At 40.0% G+C, this 18,595-nt stretch overlaps 1 protein-coding gene across 4 annotated transcripts in view; it reads left to right on the top strand.

Moving 5' to 3' along the window:
• The window catches only part of CCDC138 (coiled-coil domain containing 138), a 105,647-nt gene that overhangs the window by 57,461 nt on the left and 29,591 nt on the right, over positions 1 to 18,595 (top strand). For 3 of the 4 annotated variants that reach the window (XM_004476912.2, XM_012518976.2, XM_058278321.1), the window contains one exon: positions 2,243 to 2,359. The exons of the other annotated variant lie outside the window; for it this stretch is intronic. In XM_004476912.2, coding sequence (XP_004476969.1) covers positions 2,243 to 2,359 — 117 coding nt within the window. The remainder of the gene's footprint in view (positions 1 to 2,242; positions 2,360 to 18,595) is intronic. 4 annotated transcript variants of the gene reach the window in all.

An 18,595-nucleotide genomic window follows, 5' to 3' on the forward strand; every position in this document is an offset into this window, starting at 1 on the left:
CTGTCTGCTTGTCTTCTCTTTAGGCTTCACTGGGATTCGATCCTGGGACCTTCTGGAGTAGGAGAGAGATGCTCAATCTCTTGCACCACATCAGCTGCCTGGTTTGTTGCATTTCTTATGGTCTCTCCTCTGTGTCTCTTTCTGTTGTATCATCTTGCTGCACCACCTCTCCATGCAGGCCAGCACTCCAGCGTGAGCCAGCATGCGATGCACCATGTGGGTCAGCACTCTGCACAGGCCAGCATTCCACGTGGGTCAGCGCTTTGCTCGGGGCAGCTCACCATGTGGGCCAGCTGCCTTCACCAGGAGGCCCCGGGAATCGAACCCTGCACCTCCTATATGGTAGATGGGAGCCCATTCGAGCCACATCTTTTTCCCCAATGTTTTCTTAATATTCTCAATCTCTTTAGCTATCTCATTGAATTTATTAAGGAAATTCGTTAGAACATCTGTCATTAGTTGTCTCAATTTCTTTATGTCATCTGGAGGCTTGCCTTTTCCTTTAACTGGGCCATAATCTTCCTGCTTCTTGGTGTGGATTGTAGTTTTTTGTTGTGTGTCAGGTCTTGGCATCTGGCTTCCTAGATGTATTTATTCTGAGTGCAGGTTTTCTCTTTAGTTTAGGGCTTCTTTACCCTTTCTCCTTATAGTAGGAGCTGAGGATGTAGTTGGTGTTGTAAGCTGTGGAGGCTCAAGCTGCCCACGTTGACCCAGGGACTGATGAAGCTGCTCCCCACTTTCTCTTTTTTCCAGGAGTAGGGACAGAGTCACAGTGGTGTGTAATAATCCAAGTCATGCAGGCCTAGACTGTAGTTGCCCAGAGAGACTGATGAAGGCACTCCCTTCCTCCCTGCCTGGGGTGAGGACGAAGCTGTAGGTATGGGCAGCAATATGCTGTGCGGGTCCAAAATGACCACAGCTGCCCCTGTAGACCTCCAACTATTCCATCTGTGCCAACCAGATATACTTGCAATTATCCAGAGAGGCTAGTGCAGGTCCCACCAGCTTCCTTCCTGCCAGAGGTGGAACTGAAGCCTAGTCTAGGACTGCAGGCTGATCTGGGTAGAAAGAAGCCGGTCTCTACTGACAGTGTAATTTTCAGTCCACCCGGCTTACCCTCATGCTGGGGGTTGGGTCAAAATGGTGGCTACCAGCCTCTTTCCAACTTCGATAGGTTCGAACTTTAGTTGTTCTTAGGGTTATACTCTAGCCAGCCGAATTTACTAATTAGTAGCTGAAGTTAGTGGCCGAATGTCTCCTCCTCTCCCATTCATGGGAAATAGAGTTGCCAGATCCAGCTACAGAACAGCTTCTGAGGCGGTTTGTGCCTCCAAAGTAGGATGATCATCAGTTTCCACGGCATGGCCTGCAGTTTCTGGCAGAGACTGGTGCTGGTCCCCCTAGCTTCCTCCCTGCGGAGGTGGATCTGGGGTTTTGGCTAGGACTGCAGTCTGATACCAAACAGACTTGTAAAGAGAGATGAAAATATCACCCACTGTTAATATTTTTTAAAACATCCATTCACTTATCTCTTTTTCAATGTAAATTCATAGAGACATTTTAGATAAATGTGATCTTACTGATTTTTTTTTTTAAGGAGGTAATGAGGATTGAACCCAGGACCTCATACATGGTAAACAGACATCAACCACTGAGCTATACCTGCTCCCCTACATTTGAATTTTTTTGGGGGGGGTGGGTACCGGAGGCCGGGATTTGAACGTGGGACCTTGTATGTGGGAAGCTAGTGCTCAACCACTGAGCTACATCACCGTTCCTGAGTTGGTTCCCTTCTTTGTTTACTTGTTGTTTTTTGTTTGTTTTTAGGAGGCACCAGGAACTGAACCTGGGACCTCCCATGTGGAAGGCAAGTACTCACCTGCCTGAGCCATATCTGCTCCCTGATTTTTTGTAAATTCCTTTTTTACCCCAGAATATGCCATGGTAATAAATATCATTTTAATTGTTGTATATATACCATAAATTTAACCATTTGCGTTTCAAAAGTATCTTTATCTAGGTTAATCTCCTTAAATTCCTTAATATACTTTTGCCTGGGTCAAAGGAAATACACATTTAAAATTTTGAATACATATCAAAATCTATTGCATATGATTTTAAAGTGAAAGGTCTCTGTTGGAGAATTTTTTTGTTGTTGCAAGAGATTTTTGAAAATTGTGGTAGTTGTTTACAGACATCTAAAAATACTGTGCCTTTGTATTTTCTGTTATTTTATCTTTAGCTTTTGCCTGTGATTGCAGAGCAGCTACAGTGGATGCCATATGTGAATGCCAAACTTCATGAGCCTTTTATAAAATTTATATATTGGTCCCTAAGGCAGCTGGACACTAGAACACAGGTAATTGATTAAAAGGCATCAATCTTCAAATAATACTCCATTTAGTATTATTTTCTCTAGATCTTATTTTTTTTAATAAATTACAGATGTTCTCTTTATTTTTTTTAAAAAAAGATTTATTTTTCTCTCTCCCCGCCCCAGTTGTCGGTTCTGTGTCTATTTGCTGCATTGTCTTTGTTCACTTCTGTTGTTGTCAGCGGCACAGGAATCTGTGTTTCTTTTTGTTGTGTCATCTTGTTGTGTCAGTTCTCTGTGTGTGCAGCACCATTCTTGGGCAGGCTGCACTTTCTTTTGCGCTGGGCGGCTCTCCTTATGGGGCACACTCCTTGCACGTGGGGCTCCCCTACGTGGGGACACCCCTGTGTGGCACTGTGCATCAGCACTGCGAATGGGCCAGCTCCACATGGGTCAAGGAGGCCCGGGGTTTGAACCGCAGACCTCCCATGTGATAGGCGGACACCCTAACCACTGGGCCAAGTCCGCTTCCCCAAATGTTCTCTCTATATTTCAAAACTTCTACTTGTCTCACTTATTTTATTTATAATCCATCATCTCTCCTTTCTCCTTTTATATGTCTCTCTTATTTCTCCATGCCATAGACTTAAATTCATCATGTAACATGCTTGTTGAGCTTCAGAACTGTATAAATAAGGAGTTTCATGGTGTGTTAAGTTATTCTTAATAAACAAATCGATGTTTTTAAAATTTTTCATATCCTCCTGAAAGTAATAGAAATTATGGATTTCTTATTTTTATTTCAGTAAACACTAGCTGAATGGGACAGTGATTATTAAGATAACCTAATGAACTAAAAAAGAATATGTGGTAATATAGATAGTATTGCTGATCTGCACCTATTCTTCTGGTAAGAGTATCATTCATGTGCTGGATTTTGTGTGAATGTAGGTTTTCATTTCTTTGCCATAAATGCCTGCGTGCAGTTGTTGGTTTGTATTATAGCTGCATGTTTAATGTTTAAAGAAACTGCCAGACTGGTTTTCAGAGTTCCACCAGCAATATTCCCACCAGCAATATATGAGTGATCCAGTTTCTCGGTGTCCTCACCAGTATTTAGTGGTAGTACCGTTTTTTATTTTAGCCATTCTCAGTGTTTTAACTTGCATTTCCCTAATGGCTAACCATGTTAAAACATCTTTTCATGTGCTTATTTTCCATGAGTATATCCTTTTCATTGAAATATCTTTTCATGTCTTCTGCTTATTTTCTAATTGGATTTATTTTTGCTGCTGAGTTTTGGGAGTTCTAGGCGCTATTTCTTTTTTGGATATTTGGGTTGCAAATATTTTCTTCCACTTTGTAGCTTTCTTTTCACCCCTTTAACAGGAACTTTCATGAAGCAGTTTTTAATTTTAATCACGTTCAGTTTATCAGTTTTTCTTTTGTGGATTGTACTTTTGGTGTTATGTCTAAGATCTTATTGCCTAATCCTAGATCCTGAAGATTTTCTTCTCTGTTTTTTCCTAACAGTTTTATAGTTTTGTTTTGTCTTTGTGGAGGTACTGGGGCCAGGGATTGAACCAGGACCTTGTGTGTGGGAAGCCGGCACTCAACATCTGAGCCAAAAAAAAAGTAAAGCAGAACTATAAAACCTTATTCAAATATATAATTCAGTGGTGTGTTAATTACATTCCGAATGTTCTGCAGCTATCACCGTCATCCATTCCCACAATTTTTCCATTATCCCCAGTAGAAATTCTATACTAATTAAGCCTTAACACCCCCTTCCCTAGCTCTTCCTAGACCCTGGGAACCTATATTCTAATTTCTGACTCTAAAAATATGCTTATTCTAAGTTTCATATCAGTAAGAGTATACAATATTTGGCCTTTTATGTCTGGCTTATTTCACTCAACATGAGCTCTTCTGGTTTATCCATGTTGTTGCATGTATCAGAATGTCATTCCTTTTTCATGGCTGCATAATATTCCATTGTAAGTGTACACCACATTTGGCTTTTCCATTCATCTGTTGGTAGACACTTGGGCTCCTTCCATCTTTTGGCACTTGTGAAAAATGCCACTTTAAATATCAGTGTACAGATTTCTGTTCACATCCCTACTTTCAGTTCTTTTTAGTATATTCTGAGAAGTGGGATTGCTGGGTCATATGGTAATTCTATACTTAACTTTCTGAGGAACTGCCACACTGTTTGCTACAGTGGATGTAGCATTTTATATACCCATCAATGACGAATGAGTGTTTCTGTTTTCTTACATCCTTTCTAATACTTATTATTTGTTTTAATAGTAGCCATTCTGGTCGGTGTAAAGAAGAATGATTGTGGTTTTCGTTTGCATTTCCCTGATGCTAATGATATGGGGCATCTTTTCATGTGCTTTTTTGGGCATTTGTATATATTTGTTGGAGAGAAGCCTATTCAAGTATTTTGACTACTCTTTGACTGGGTTGTTTGACTTTTTGTTGATTTGTGGGATTTCTTACAGGCTCTAAAAATTTAACCCTGATCAGATATGTGGTTTCCAAATATTTTCTCCCATTTGTAGGTTGTCTTTTTACTTTATTGATGAAGTCTTATGATGTTCAAAAGTTTTAGTGTTTGATAAGGTTCCATTTATATATTTTTAATTTTGCTGCTCTTCTTTTTGGTGTAAGGTCTAAGAAACCATTGCCTAACACAAGATCGTGAAGAGGCTTCCCTACATTTTCTTCTAGAAGTTTGATAGTCCTGATTCTTATATTTAGGTCTTGATCCATTTTGATTTATAGAGTAAAATGGGTCTCCATTCTTTTGTATATGGATAACACTTTTGTTGAAGAGGCTGTTCTTTCCCAATTGAGTAGACTTGGCACACTTGTCAAAAATCAGTTGGCCGGAGATGTGAGAGTCCATTTCTAAGCTCTCAGTTTGATTCGATTGTTCTTTATCTGTCCTTGTGCCAGTAATATGCTGTTTTGACCACTGTAGCTTTGTTATAAGCTTTAAAGCCAGGAAGTATGAGGCCTCCAACTACATTTTTCTTTTTCAACATGGTTTTGGCTATTCAGGGTCTCCTACCTTTCCAAGTAAATTTGATAATTATCTTTTACATTCTGCAAAGAAGGATGTTGGAATTTTGATAGGGATTACCTTGAATCTGTAAATCATTTTGGGTAGAAAGTACATCTCGACAATATTTAATATTCCAATCCATGAGCTTAGAATGTCCTTCGATTTGTTTAGGTCTTCTTTGATTTCTTTTAGCAGTATTTTGTAGTTTTCATGTATAACTCCTTTACATCCTTGATTAAGTTTATTCCTAGATATTTGACTCTTTTAATTGCAATTATTACTGGATTTTTTTTCTTAATTTCTCCCTCAGATTATTCATTATTAATAAATAAAACATTACTGATTTTTACATGGTGATCTTGTACCCTGCTGCTTTGCTGATTTTGTTTATTAGCTCTGGTAGTTTTAGTGTCGTTTTCGGGGACTTTCTACATAGATGATCATGTCTGCTAATAATGAAAGTTTTATCTTCTTTTCCAATTTGCTTACCTTTTATTTCTTTTTCTTGCCTAATTGCTCCAGCTAAAACTTCCAGTATGATGTTGAATAACAGTGGTGACAGTAAACATCTTTGTCTTGTTCTAGATCTTAGAGGGAAAGATCTCAATATTTCACCATTGAATATAATGTGACGGAGGGCTTTTCATATATGCTTTTTATTATGTTCAGGACGTTTCCTTCTATTCCTAGATTTCTAAGTGTTGGTTTGTTTTTTCAATCAAGAAAGGGTACAGGATTTTGTGAAATGCCTTTTCTGTATGAATTGAGATGATCATGTAATTTTTCCCCCTTAATTCTGTTCATGAGATATATTAATTGATTTTCTTACGTTGAACCACCCTTGCATACCTGGGATAAATTCCACTTGATCATGGTGTATAATTCTTTTATTGTACTGTTAGGTTTGGCTTGCTAGTATTTTGTTGAGGATTTGTTCTTCTATATTCATAAGAGATATTGGTCAGTAATTTTCTTGTGGTATCTTTATCTGGCTTTGGTATGAGGGTAATGTTGGCCTTGTAGAATGAATTAGGAAGTGTTCCTCCTCTTCAGTTTTTTTTAGAAATGTTTGAGCAGAATTATTATTAATTCTTCTTGGATAATTTGGCAGAATTCACCTGTGAATCCATCGATCCTGGGCTTTTCTTTGTTGGGAGGTTGTTTTTTTTTTTTTTTCCCCCTTTTTTTTTTTTTATTGACTTTGTAATAATATTACATTAAAAATATATATGTGAGGTCCCATTCAACCCCCCCCCCCCCACCCCCAACAACACTCGTTCCCATCATCATGACACATCCATTGGATTTGGTAAGTACATCTTTGGGCACCTCTGCACCTCATAGACAATGGTTCACATCATGGTCCATACTCTCCTCCATTCCATCCAGTGGGCCCTGTGAGGATTTACAATGTCCGGTGATTACCTCTGAAGCACCATCCAGGGCAGCTCCATGTCCCAAAGACGCCTCCACCTCTCATCTCTTCCTGCCTTTCCCCATACCCATCGTCCACCATGTCCACTTTTCCCAATCCAATGCCACCTCTTCTATGTGGACATTGGATTGGTTGTGTCCATTGCACCTCTATGTCAAGAGGAGGCTCAGATTCCACATGAATGCTGGATGCAATCCTCCCATTTTCAGTTGTAATCACTCTAGGCTCCATGGTGTGGTGGTTGTCCTTCTTCAACTCCATCTTAGCTGAGTGTAGTAAGTCCAATAGATCAGATTGTAGGTGCTGGAGTCTGTTGAGGCTCAGGACCTGGCTATCACATTGTCAGTCCAGAGATTCAAATCCCCTAAATATATCTTAAACCCCAACATTAACTGCACCTCCAGCACATTAGCATGGAAGTCTTATGAAGGGAGATCCCGTCTGAGTCCAGATTCATCACACATAAACACCATTTCCAAAGAGGGGCCATCTGCCCTGGTAGTTAACCCCATCGGCCATGACCATAACTCCCATGGGTCTCTTTAGCCCTCAAAGGAACCAATATCTGGGGGTTGTATCTGCTTTATCTGTCTCTCTGACTCTGCTCAGTTCTGCATGAGGGCAATCCTTCTGCCAGCCTCCAGACTCTTTTTTAGAAACTCGTAGCCATATAAACTCATTTCTCCTTTCCATTTCCCCCTTACTTTAGGTCAAACAGCATTTTAAAGTCATGGTATTTTATGTAGACATGGATATTCTGCTGATCCGCATTGAACCTTCCGTATAAGGTCATTTTCCAGTTGCATCATCAGTTGGTAGTTGATAGTGGTCCCTCGTTGCCAGGGAGGCTCATCCCCGGGTGTCATGTCCCACGCTGGGGGGAAGGCATTGCATTTACATGCTGAGTTTGGCTTCGAGACTGGCCACATTTGAGTAACATGAAGGCTGACAGGAGGAAATTTGTTGGGAGGTTTTTGATTACTGAGTCAAGCTCTTTACTTGTAATTGATCTGTTGAGATCTTCCTGATTCTTCTAGAGTCAGTGTAGATTGTTTTTATGTTTCTAGGCTGTTGTCCAGTTCATCTAATTTGTCTAACTTGTTGGCATACAGTTGTTCATAGTATCCTTTTATGGCCCTTTTTGTTCCTTTGGGGTAATGTCCCTGCTTTCATTTCTGATTTTAATCATTTGCCTCCTTTCTCTTCTTTTCTTATCAATCTAGCTTAAGGTTTGTCAATTTTATTGATCTTTTCAAAGAACCAACTTTTGCTTTTTTTTTTTTCCTCTCCCCTCCCCTCCCCCCACCCCACCCCCAATAGTCTGCTTTCTATGTCCATTTTCTGCGTGTTCTTCTGTGACTGCTCCTATCCTTATCAGTGGCACCGGGAGTCTGTGTTTCTTTTTGTTGCATCATCTTGTTGTGTCAGCTCTCTGCGTGTGCGACACCATTCTCGGGCAGGCTGCTCTTTCTTTTGCACTGAGCGGCTCTCCTTATGGGGCACACTCCTTGTGCATGGGGCTCCCTTATTAGGGGGCACCCCTGCATGACATGGCACTCCTTGTGCGTATCAGCACTGCGCATGGGCCAGCTCCACACGGGTCAAGGAGGCCGGGGGTTTGAACTTGGACCTCCCATGTGGTAGGCGGACGCCCTATCCATTGGGCCAAGTCCGCTTCCCCCAACTTTTGCTTTTGTTAATTCTATTTTTTTATTCTCTATTTCATTTATTTCTGCTGTAATCTTTATTTCTTTACTTCTCACTTTGGGCTTATTTTGCAGTTTTTTTCTTGTCCCTCCAGGTGTGTGATTAGGTTTTTGATTTGAGCAGCTGCTACTACTTCTTTTCTTTTTCTTTCTTTCTTGCTTGCTTGCTTCTTTCTTTCCTTTTCTTCTTCTCTCCCCTCCCCTCCCCTCCCCTCCCCTCCCCTCCTCTCTTTCATGGAACCACTTAGAGCTATAAATTTCCCTCTGAGCACTTCCTTCACTGTTTCCCATAAGATTTGATATATTGTGTTCTCATTTTCATTTGTCTGAAGATATTTACTGAATTTCCTTGTGTGTTCTTCTTTGACCCATAGTTTAAATGTTTAAAAGTATGTTATTTAGCATTCATATATTTTTGGATTTTCCATTTCTCTGCCTGTTATTGATTTCCAGCTTCATGCCATTTTGATCAGAGAAGATGCTTTTGTATAATTTCAATTCTGCTGTTAGGGGTTTTGGTGTACAATATCTTGTGTATGTCTTTTTAAAAGATTTATTTATTTCTCTCACCTCCCCCACCCCGGTTGTCAGTTCTCTGTTGTGTCTATTTGCTGAATCGTCTTCTTTGTCCGCTTCTGTTGTTGTCAGTGGCACGAGAATCTGTGTTTCTTTTTGTTGCGTCATCTTGTTGTGTCAGCTCTCTGTGTGTGCGGCGCCATTCTTGGGCAGGCTGCACTTTCTTTCGCGCTGGGCGGCTCTCCTTACGGGCGCACTCCTTGCATGTGGGGCTCCCCTATGCGGGGGACACCCCTGCGTGGCAGGACACTCCTTGTGCGCATCAGCACTGCACATGGGCCAGCTCCACACTGGTCAAGGAGGCCTGGGGTTTGAACCGCGGACCTCCCATGTGGTAGATGGATGCCCTAACCACTGGGCCAAGTCTCCCGCCCCGAACTGTGTATTATTTAATAAATATATCACACCCGCACCAACATATGCCCACAAGAATAATGTTTTTTTGAATTTCACTTCATGCTCATGACCATCTTGTTAAGAACCCCTGCTCTGGACGACCCATCTATTGATGAAAGTATTGTATTGAAATCTCCAAATATTGTTGTAGAAGTGTCTGTTTCTCCCTTCCACTTTGCCAGTGTTTATCTCATGTATTTTGGGGCACTCTGGTTTGGTGTATATTTATCTTTGATTGTTATTTCTTCTTGGTATATTAACCTTGTTATTAATATATAGTACCTTTCTTTGTCTCTTTATTTTTTTCCTTAAGATTTATTTTATTTATTTCTCTCCCCTTCCCCCCTGCCCCACTTGTCTGTTCTCTGTGTCCATTTGCTGAGTGTTTTTTTTTTCTTTTTGTCTGCTTCTGTTGTCAGCGGTACGGGAATCTGTGTTTCTTTTTGTTGTGTCATCTTGCTACATCAGCTCTCCGTGTGTGTAGCACCATTCTTGGGCAGGCTGCACTTTTTTTCGCGCTGGGTGGCTCTCCTTATGGGGCGCACTCCTTGCGCATGGGGCTCCCCTGAGTGGCAGGGCACTCCTTGTGTGCATCAGCACTGCGCATGGGCCAGCTCCACACCCGTCAAGGAGGCCCGGGGTTTGAACCGCGGACCTCCCATGTAGTAGATGGACGCCCTATCCACTGGGCCAAGTCCGCTTCCCTCTTTGTCTCTTGTAATAGCTTTTAACCAGAGTGTATTTTTCTTATATTACTATAGCTATCTAAGCTCTTTTTTGGTTACTATTTACATGGATTATCTTTTTCCATCCTTTCACTTTCAATCTATTTGTGTCTTTGGGTATAAAGTGAGTCTCTTGTAAACAACATAAAGATGCAACAATAACATACATGTTCTCTGTTCCCATGTCCTCTATTTCCATTCTTTATGTGTTTTTGTCCCACATTACCTCTTTGTACTTTGTGTGTCTGTTATCAGGAAATTTAGTATTTCTTATTCAATTGTATTATAACTCTTATTAGAATTAAAGTGTAGAGTTATATATTGAGGATACAGTACAACTGTTGGGTTTTACATTTACCCATTTAGTTACCTTTACTGAAGATCTTCACTTCTTCATACTGCCTCTAGCCATTCCTTCCTGTCTTTTCCTTTAGACCTGAAGAATTCCTCCCTTTAGCAATTCTTGTAGGGTAAGTCTTTTAGTGATGAACTCTTTCAGGTTTTTTGGGTTTTTGTTTTGTTTTGTTTTTTAATCTGTAAATGACTTCAACTCTCCTTTATTTTTGAAGGATGGTTTTGCTGGATAAAGACTGGCTGGCAGGTTTTCTCTTTCAGCACCTTAAATATATCATACCACAGACTTCTTGCCTCCATGGTCTCTAATGAGTAATTAGCAGTCTGTTTCATTATAGATCCTTCATTTGTGCTGAATCACTTTTTTCTTGCTACTTTCAGAATTCTCTTTTTATCTTTGGCATTTGACATGCTGGTTAATATATATCTTGGAGTAGGTTTATTAGCATTTATCCTGTTGGGAGTGCATTGCACTTCTTGCAAATGTATATTTATGTCTTTCATAAGAATTGGGAAGTCTTGGGGCATTATTTCATCAAATATTCTTTCTGTTCCTTTTCCCCTCTCTTCTTCTTCTGGGACTTCCATGATGCTTATGTTAGTATGCTTCATGCTATCACACAAGTTACTTTTTTCTATTCTTTTCTTTATCTCTTCTTCTGATTGTATGATTTCAATAGTACTCTCCTGATTTTTCTTCTGCCTCTTTATATCTAGTGTATTTTTAAACTCCATTACTGTGCTTTTGATCCTCATAATTTCTGTTATGTTTCTTGTTAAACTTCCTAGTTCTTTTTTGCTCATACTTTGTCTTAGTATCCTTTAGTTCTATACCCACGTTAGTTTATTTCTATCAATATTTTCCTTCATTTCCTTGAATTGACTTAGGAGATTTGTTTGAGCTTCTTTGATTATTTGTTCTGAAGCCTGTGTCTTCTCCTGAAGTTTTAACTTGTTCCCTTGACTGAGCCATATCTTCCCATTTCTTCATATGGCTTATAATTTTTTGCTTATGTCTGGGCATCTCACATATTGTTATTTGTTTACTCTGAAAGTCAGTTTTTCCCACTTTTCTAGGGTTTTATTGCAAATTGTATATGTGCTAAGATTCTTTTTCAAAGTTTGGTCCAGTTTATACTGAACCTTTAGAGCTAGCACCTGTTTAGCTGTTGAGACTTTCTAAGATTTTCTACACCTATTTCTTGCCCTGGACATGTGGTACAAATTTTAAAGTTTCCGTTTTATCTGCCGTTGTTTGACTTTCAGGAGAAGACTTCGTTTTATCTATTCCTTCTCCAGGAGTCCTGATCTGTTCTTTTGGTTTTTGTACAGAATTTTCTTTCCAGGTCCTATGATTTTCTCAACTGCTCTCCCTTAGTCAGTTGCTCATTTACATTTCTCAGTTCTGGAGCCCATCCTGCCTTACAGCAGTTCAGTTTTCCCTTTTTTCCCATAAGACTCTTCATCCAGTAATTTCCACATTAGGGTATCCTGCTTGTATTAGTCAGCCAAAGGGATGCTGTTGCAAGGTACCAGAAGTCTTTTCGCTTTTTTTTTTTTTTTTAAAGATTTTATTTTATTTATTTAATTTCCCCCCCTCCCCTGGTTGTCTGTTCTTGGTGTCTATTTGCTGCGTCTTGTTTCTTTGTCCGCTTCTGTTGCCGTCAGCGGCATGGGAAGTGTGGGTGGTGCCATTTCTGGGCAGGCTGCTCTTTCTTTTTCACGCTGGGCGGCTCTCCTCACGGGCGCACTCCTTGCGCGTGGGGGCCACGCGGGGGACACCCTTGCGTGGCACGGCACTCCTTGCGCGCATCAGCGCTGCGCCTGGCCAGCTCCACACGGGTCAAGGAGGCCCGGGGTTTGAACCGCGGACCTCCCATATGGTAGACGGACGCCCTAACCACTGGGCCAAAGTCCGTTTCCCAGTCTTTTCGCTTTTGTAAAGGATATATATATTTTTTAAAGATTTATTTTATTTATTTCTCTCCCTGCCCCCAGTTGACTGTTCTCTGTGTCCATTTGCTGCGTGTTCTTGTTTTTGTCCGCTTCTGTTGTTGTCAGCAGCACAGGAATCTGTGTTTCTTTTTGTTGCGTCCATCTTGCTGTGTCAGCTCTCTGTGTGTGCGGCACCATTCCTGGGCAGCTCTCCTTATAAGGTGCACTCCTTGCACGTGGGGCTCCCCTATGCGGGGGCACCCCTGCATGGCAGGGCACTCCTTGCGCGCATCAGCACTGCACTTGGGCCACCTCTGCACGGGTCAAGGAGGCCTGGGGTTTGAACCGCGGACCTCCTATGTGGTAGACGGATGCCCTATCCACTGGGCCAAGTCCGCTTCCCTGTAAAGGATATTTATTTGGGGTGAAAGCTTATGGTTACAAGGCCCTAAGGAGTCCAACTCAGGGTAGCATAAGAGGTATTTCCTCACCCAAAGTCTGTTGCCATATATTGAAGTAAGATGGTGGGAGATGTCTGCGAGGGTTCAGCCTTCTTCTTCCCTCTTAAGGCTCTGTATTAGTCAGCCGAAGGGGTGTTGATGCAAAGTACCAGAAATCTGCTTTTTTTAAAGGGTATTTATTTGGGGTAGAAGCTTACAGACACAAGGCCGTAACTGGTAAGTTACTTCCCTCACCAAAAACCTGTTGCCGTGTGTTGGAGCAAGATGGCTGCTGGTCTCTGTGAGGGTTCAGCCTTCCTTTTCCTCTTAGGGCTCTGTGGTCCCAGCTTCTCCAATCTCAGCTGTAGGTTTGTCTCCCTGGGCTAGTTTCTTTCCAGGCTCAGCTGCAGCTGTAGGCTATCAGGCTCATCTCTCTTCCCAGGGACTCTGCAGTCTGTGGAGCTATCTTTCTTCCTCTGTGTTCTTCTTCTCTGTGTAGTTATTTCTGCGTGAGAGTCTGTTTTATCCCCACCAAGGGGGTGGGGACTCAAACCTGCACACCCTAATCGTAACATAATTTAATCAGATGTCTCAGCTGAATCTAATATAATCAAAGGGTTATCACACCAGAGGAAAAGACCAGTTTAAAACATAATCTGTATTTCTTTCTGGAATTCATAAATGCCACAGACTCCATGGCTCCAGCTTCTTCTGATCTCAACTATAGGCTGACATAGGGCTTGTTTTGTTGACATCCGCCTTTATTTCTTCCTTTTTCATCAGTGTCTTTTTCTTACCTTATTGCATTGGCCAGAACTTAACACACTATGTTGAATAGGAGTGGAGACAATGGACATTTTTGCCTTGTTCCCAGTCTTAGGGGAAAGCATTGAGTCTTTCACCATTAAGTATAAAATTAGCTTAATTTAGCCCAATAGGGATGGAAGTCTGTGTTCTTCCTAGTTTTACAGAAGCTTAATGAACACCCAGTGGGGAATCTCTTCACTACTGCTAGGTATGGGTGGTAACTCTGGGTCCCCACTTGGTTTTCACTGGATACTTCTGTGGTTGGGAGAAAGTGGTATGAGTGCCTTGTTACTACTCCTCACATCGCCTCCACTACTTCATTACAGCCTGATCATAGTAGAAGTATAGGCTCTCCATTAGACTTTTCTGGCACAAGTAGGGTTGGCCCACACATTTTTCTATGGTTAGCTGGAGGAAAGTGTTTTTTAATCTAAGTCTTTTGTCTTGATGGATTGTCCCTTTCCTATCCTTTGGCTAGAGGAAATGCTTTCTGTTGGGGGATTTTTTAAATTAATTTTATTTAAAATATCTAAATGTACAGTCATTGTATACCCATCTTCTCCTCTCCACCCAAACTCTGGTAACCTTTAATCTTCTTTCTAATGCTATGAATGTAGTATTTCTGGATAATTTGTATTGGTGAAATCGTACAGAATCTGCCCTTATGTGCCTTTCATATATCTCTTAGCATAGTATTTTTTCACAGTTCATTCATGTTGCAACATATCACAGAATTCATTCCTTTTTATAACCAAATAATATTCCACTGTGTGTATGTACCATATATATTTTTAAAAGATTTATTTCATTTCTTTCTCCCCACCTTCTCATTGTTTGCACTTGCTGTGTCTGTTCATCTTCCTTGTTTCTTTAGGAGGCACCAAACCCTAGACCTCTGATATGGGAGGGAAGCACCTAATTGCTTGAACCACCTCCATTCAGTGCTTTATTGTGTCTTTCATTGTGTTTTTCTTCTTGCATCTCGTATTGTGTCATCTTATTGCATCAGCTTGCTGCACCTGCCTGCTGTGTCAGCTCACTGTCTTGCATGTCCTTGTTAGGAGGCACCTTTGTTGTGTCTCACTCTATGTTTATCTTGTGTCTCTTGTTGCATCAGCCTGCCGCACCTGCCTGTTGTGCCAACTTGCTGTTTTCTTTAGGAGGCACTGGGAAACCAACCAGGGACTTCCTGTGTGGTAGGCAGGAGTTCAATCACTTGAGCCACATCCACTTCCCTGTACCATATTTTGTTTATCCATTCATTTGTTGATGACCATTGGGTTGTTTCCCACTTTTGGCTGTTGTGAATAATGCTGCTAAAAACATTAGTATACAAGAATCTATTTGAAACCCTGTCTTTACTCAAGAAGTAGAATTGCTGGATCAAATAGTCATTCTATATTTAACGTTTTGAGAAACTGCCATATTTGCTCTCCACAGAAGCTACGCCATTTTACATTCCCACCAACAATGCACTAGAATTCCAATTTCTCAGCATCCTCTCCTACACTATTTTCTGGTTTGTTTATTTTTAGCAGTAGCCATCCTTGTGGATATTAAATGGTAATTTCATTGTTGTTTTGATTTGCATTTCCCTAATGGTTAATGATATTGAACATCTTTTCATATACTTATTTACATTTAATATCTTCTTTGGAGAAATGTAAACTCAGTCTTCGCCTATTCTTTAATTCACTTGTTTGTCTTTTGAATCATTAGTTATAAGAGTTCTTTATATAGTCTGTATATTTAGCCCTTATCCAAGATTTGATTGGCAGTAATTTTCTCCCATTCTGTAAGTTTTTTTTTTTCCCCCACTTTCTTGATGGTGTCTTTTGATGCACAAAAGTTTTTTTTTTTATTTTGATGAAGTACAATTAATTTTTTTCTTTCGTTGCTCATGTTTTTGGTGAATCTAAAATTCATTGCCAAATCCAGCCATGGTCATAAAGATCTGCCCCTATGATACCTTCTGAGAGTTTTATAATTTTATCGCCTATATTTAGGTCCTTAAACCATTTTGGGTTGATTTTCATATAGAGTGTGAGGTAGGGGTCTAATTTCACTTGTGAATGTGAAAATCCAGTTTTATTAGGTATTTGTTGAAGGGATACTTCATTACCCATTGCATGTAATTGGCACCCTTGTAAAAACTCAATTGGCCATAGATGTGTGGGTTTATTTCTAGACTTTCAATTCTATTCCGTTGGTCTGTACCTTAAAGTCCATTCCACATTGTGTTGATTACTGTATTTTTGTAGTACGTTTTTAAATTGGGGGATATGAGTTTTCCAGCTTTGTTCTTTTCATAATTGATTTGCCTCTTTGGGCCCCCTTTGCAATTCCATATGAATTAAGGATTGACTTCCTAATGATGCAAAAAAGGTTGCTGGAATTTTGATGGGGAAAGCATTGAATCTCTAAATAATTTTGAATAGTATTGTTTTAATGATATTGAGACTTCCAGCCGATGAGCATGGGACTTCCATTTATTTAGGTCGTCTTTAATTTCTTTCAGCAATGTTTTGCCATCTTTAGTGTAGAAGTTTTCAACTCCTTGATGAAATTTATTTATAGACAGCTTTTTTTTAAAATTTGCATTTATTGTATGCTGAAGTCATTCACAAGCCATAAGTTTTTGTTTCTTCATTTTGTTCTTTGATATCTTTTTCTTCTGTGCAATCTTTTCTTCTGGTTTTGAAACAGTTTATTCTTTTTCAGTAAGGTCATCTCAGTGTGGGAGGGGGAGCTCATATATGGGTCAATCTTACCATGAGCTCTGTAAGTACTATTCATTTGAACTTTGTATATATAAGACCATGCCATTTGCAATTAGGTAGTAGATTTACTTCTTGATTTCCAATTTGGATACTTTTTGTTTATTTTTCCTGCCTATTTGCTCTGTAGGGGGAAAATATTCTGTCATAGTTGAGTAAGATGTTAGCTGTGGATTATTCATAAACGCCCTTTATCATGTTGAGGAAGTTCCCTTCTATTCCTAGTTTTCTGAGTATTTTAATCATGCAGAGTGTTGAATTTTGTCAAATGCTTTTTTGTGTGTGTCTATTGAGATGATCATGTGACTTTTTCCTTCTATTAATGTAATATTTTACTTTGATTTTCAATGTTAAGCCACCCTTGCATTCCTGGGATAAATCCTACTTGGTTATGGTGTATAATCCTTTTATTATGCTGTTGGATTAGATTTTCTAGTATTTTGTTAAAGATTTTTGCATATATATATATTCGTGTTGGAAATTGGTCTGTTATTTTCTTTTCTTGGCCTGTTTCTATCTGACTTTGTTATGCATAGAGTGAATCAGAAAGTGTTCCCTCTCCTTGAGTTTTTGGGAAGAGTTAGAGGTGGATCGATGTTAATTCTTCTTTAAATGTTCAGGAGAATTCATCAGTGATCTACCTGGTCCTGGACTTATCTTTGAGGTATATTTTGGATTATTGATTCACAATTTCTTTACTTGTTATAGGTCTGTTGAGATTTTTTTTTTTAAAAGATTTATGTATTTATTTAATTCCCGCGCGCGTCCCCCCTGCCCCAGTGGTCTGTTCTCTGTGTCTATTTGCTGCGTCTTGTTTCTTTGTCCGCCTCTGTTGTCTTCAGCGGCAGGGGAAGTGTGGGCGGCACCATTCCTGGGCAGGCTGCGCTTTCTTTCGCGCTGGGCGGCTCTCCTTACGGGGCACACTTCTTGTGCATGGGGCTCCCCTATGTGGGGTTCACCCCTGTGTGGCACGGCACTCCTTGCGTGCATCAGCGCTGCGCATGGGCCAGCTCCACACGGGTCAAGGAGGCCCGGGGTTTGAACCACGGACCTCCCATGTGGTAGACGGACGCCCTAACTACTGGGCCAAGTCCGTTTCCCCTGTTGAGATTTTCTGTTTCTTTTTGAATCACCTTAGGTAATTTGTGTGTTTCTAGGGATTTGTCCTTTCCATCTAGATTATTATTATTTGTTGGAATATAATTGTTCATCATATCTCCTCTCTTTTTCTTTTTTAAGGAGGTACCAGGGATTCAAACCAGGACCTTGTACATGGGAAGCAAGTACTCAGCCACTGAGCTGCACCCACTTCCTAATGAGAATTCATTTTTTTGTTTGTTGTTTTGTTTTGTTTTGCTTTGTTTTTAGGAGGATAGAGGATCGAACCTGGGGCCTTGTGCATGGGAAACAGGCATTTATCCACTTGAGCTACATCTACTCCCCATAATATTCTCTTATAATCCTTTTTATTTCTGCAAGATCTACAGTGATATCACTATAATTATAATTTTATAATTTTAGTTGTACCTTTTCTTTCTGTGTTAATCTAGTTAGAAGTTTGTCAATTTAATCGATTCTTTTTGAAGAACCAATTTTTGTTTTGTTTATTCTCTCAATTGTTTTCTGTTCTCTATTTCATTTATGTTCATTCTGTTCTTAAATAATTCCTTCCTTCTAACTTTGGTTATTCTTTGCTCTTCATTTTCTAGTTTCTCAAGATGTGAACTTAGGTTATTAATTTGATATCTGTCCTCTTTTTAAAGCTAGCACTGCCTTTGTTGAATCCCAGAAATTTTGGTGTATAGTTGTATTTTCATTTTCATTTGTCTCTAAGTATTTTCTGATTTCCCTTCTGATTTCTTTAACTCATTACTTATTTAAGAGGGTACCGTTTAATTTCCACATATTGGTAAAATTTCCAAATTTCCTTCCGATACTAATTTCTTCATTCCATTTGTCAATGAAGTTACAGGTGTGATTTTGATATTTCTAGATTTACTGAGACTTTTCTTGTGCTCTAGCATATGGTCTATTATGCAGAATAATCCTTGTTC

This window comes from Dasypus novemcinctus, chromosome 17 (genome assembly GCF_030445035.2).
Source record: "Dasypus novemcinctus isolate mDasNov1 chromosome 17, mDasNov1.1.hap2, whole genome shotgun sequence".
NCBI lineage: Eukaryota > Metazoa > Chordata > Mammalia > Cingulata > Dasypodidae > Dasypus > Dasypus novemcinctus.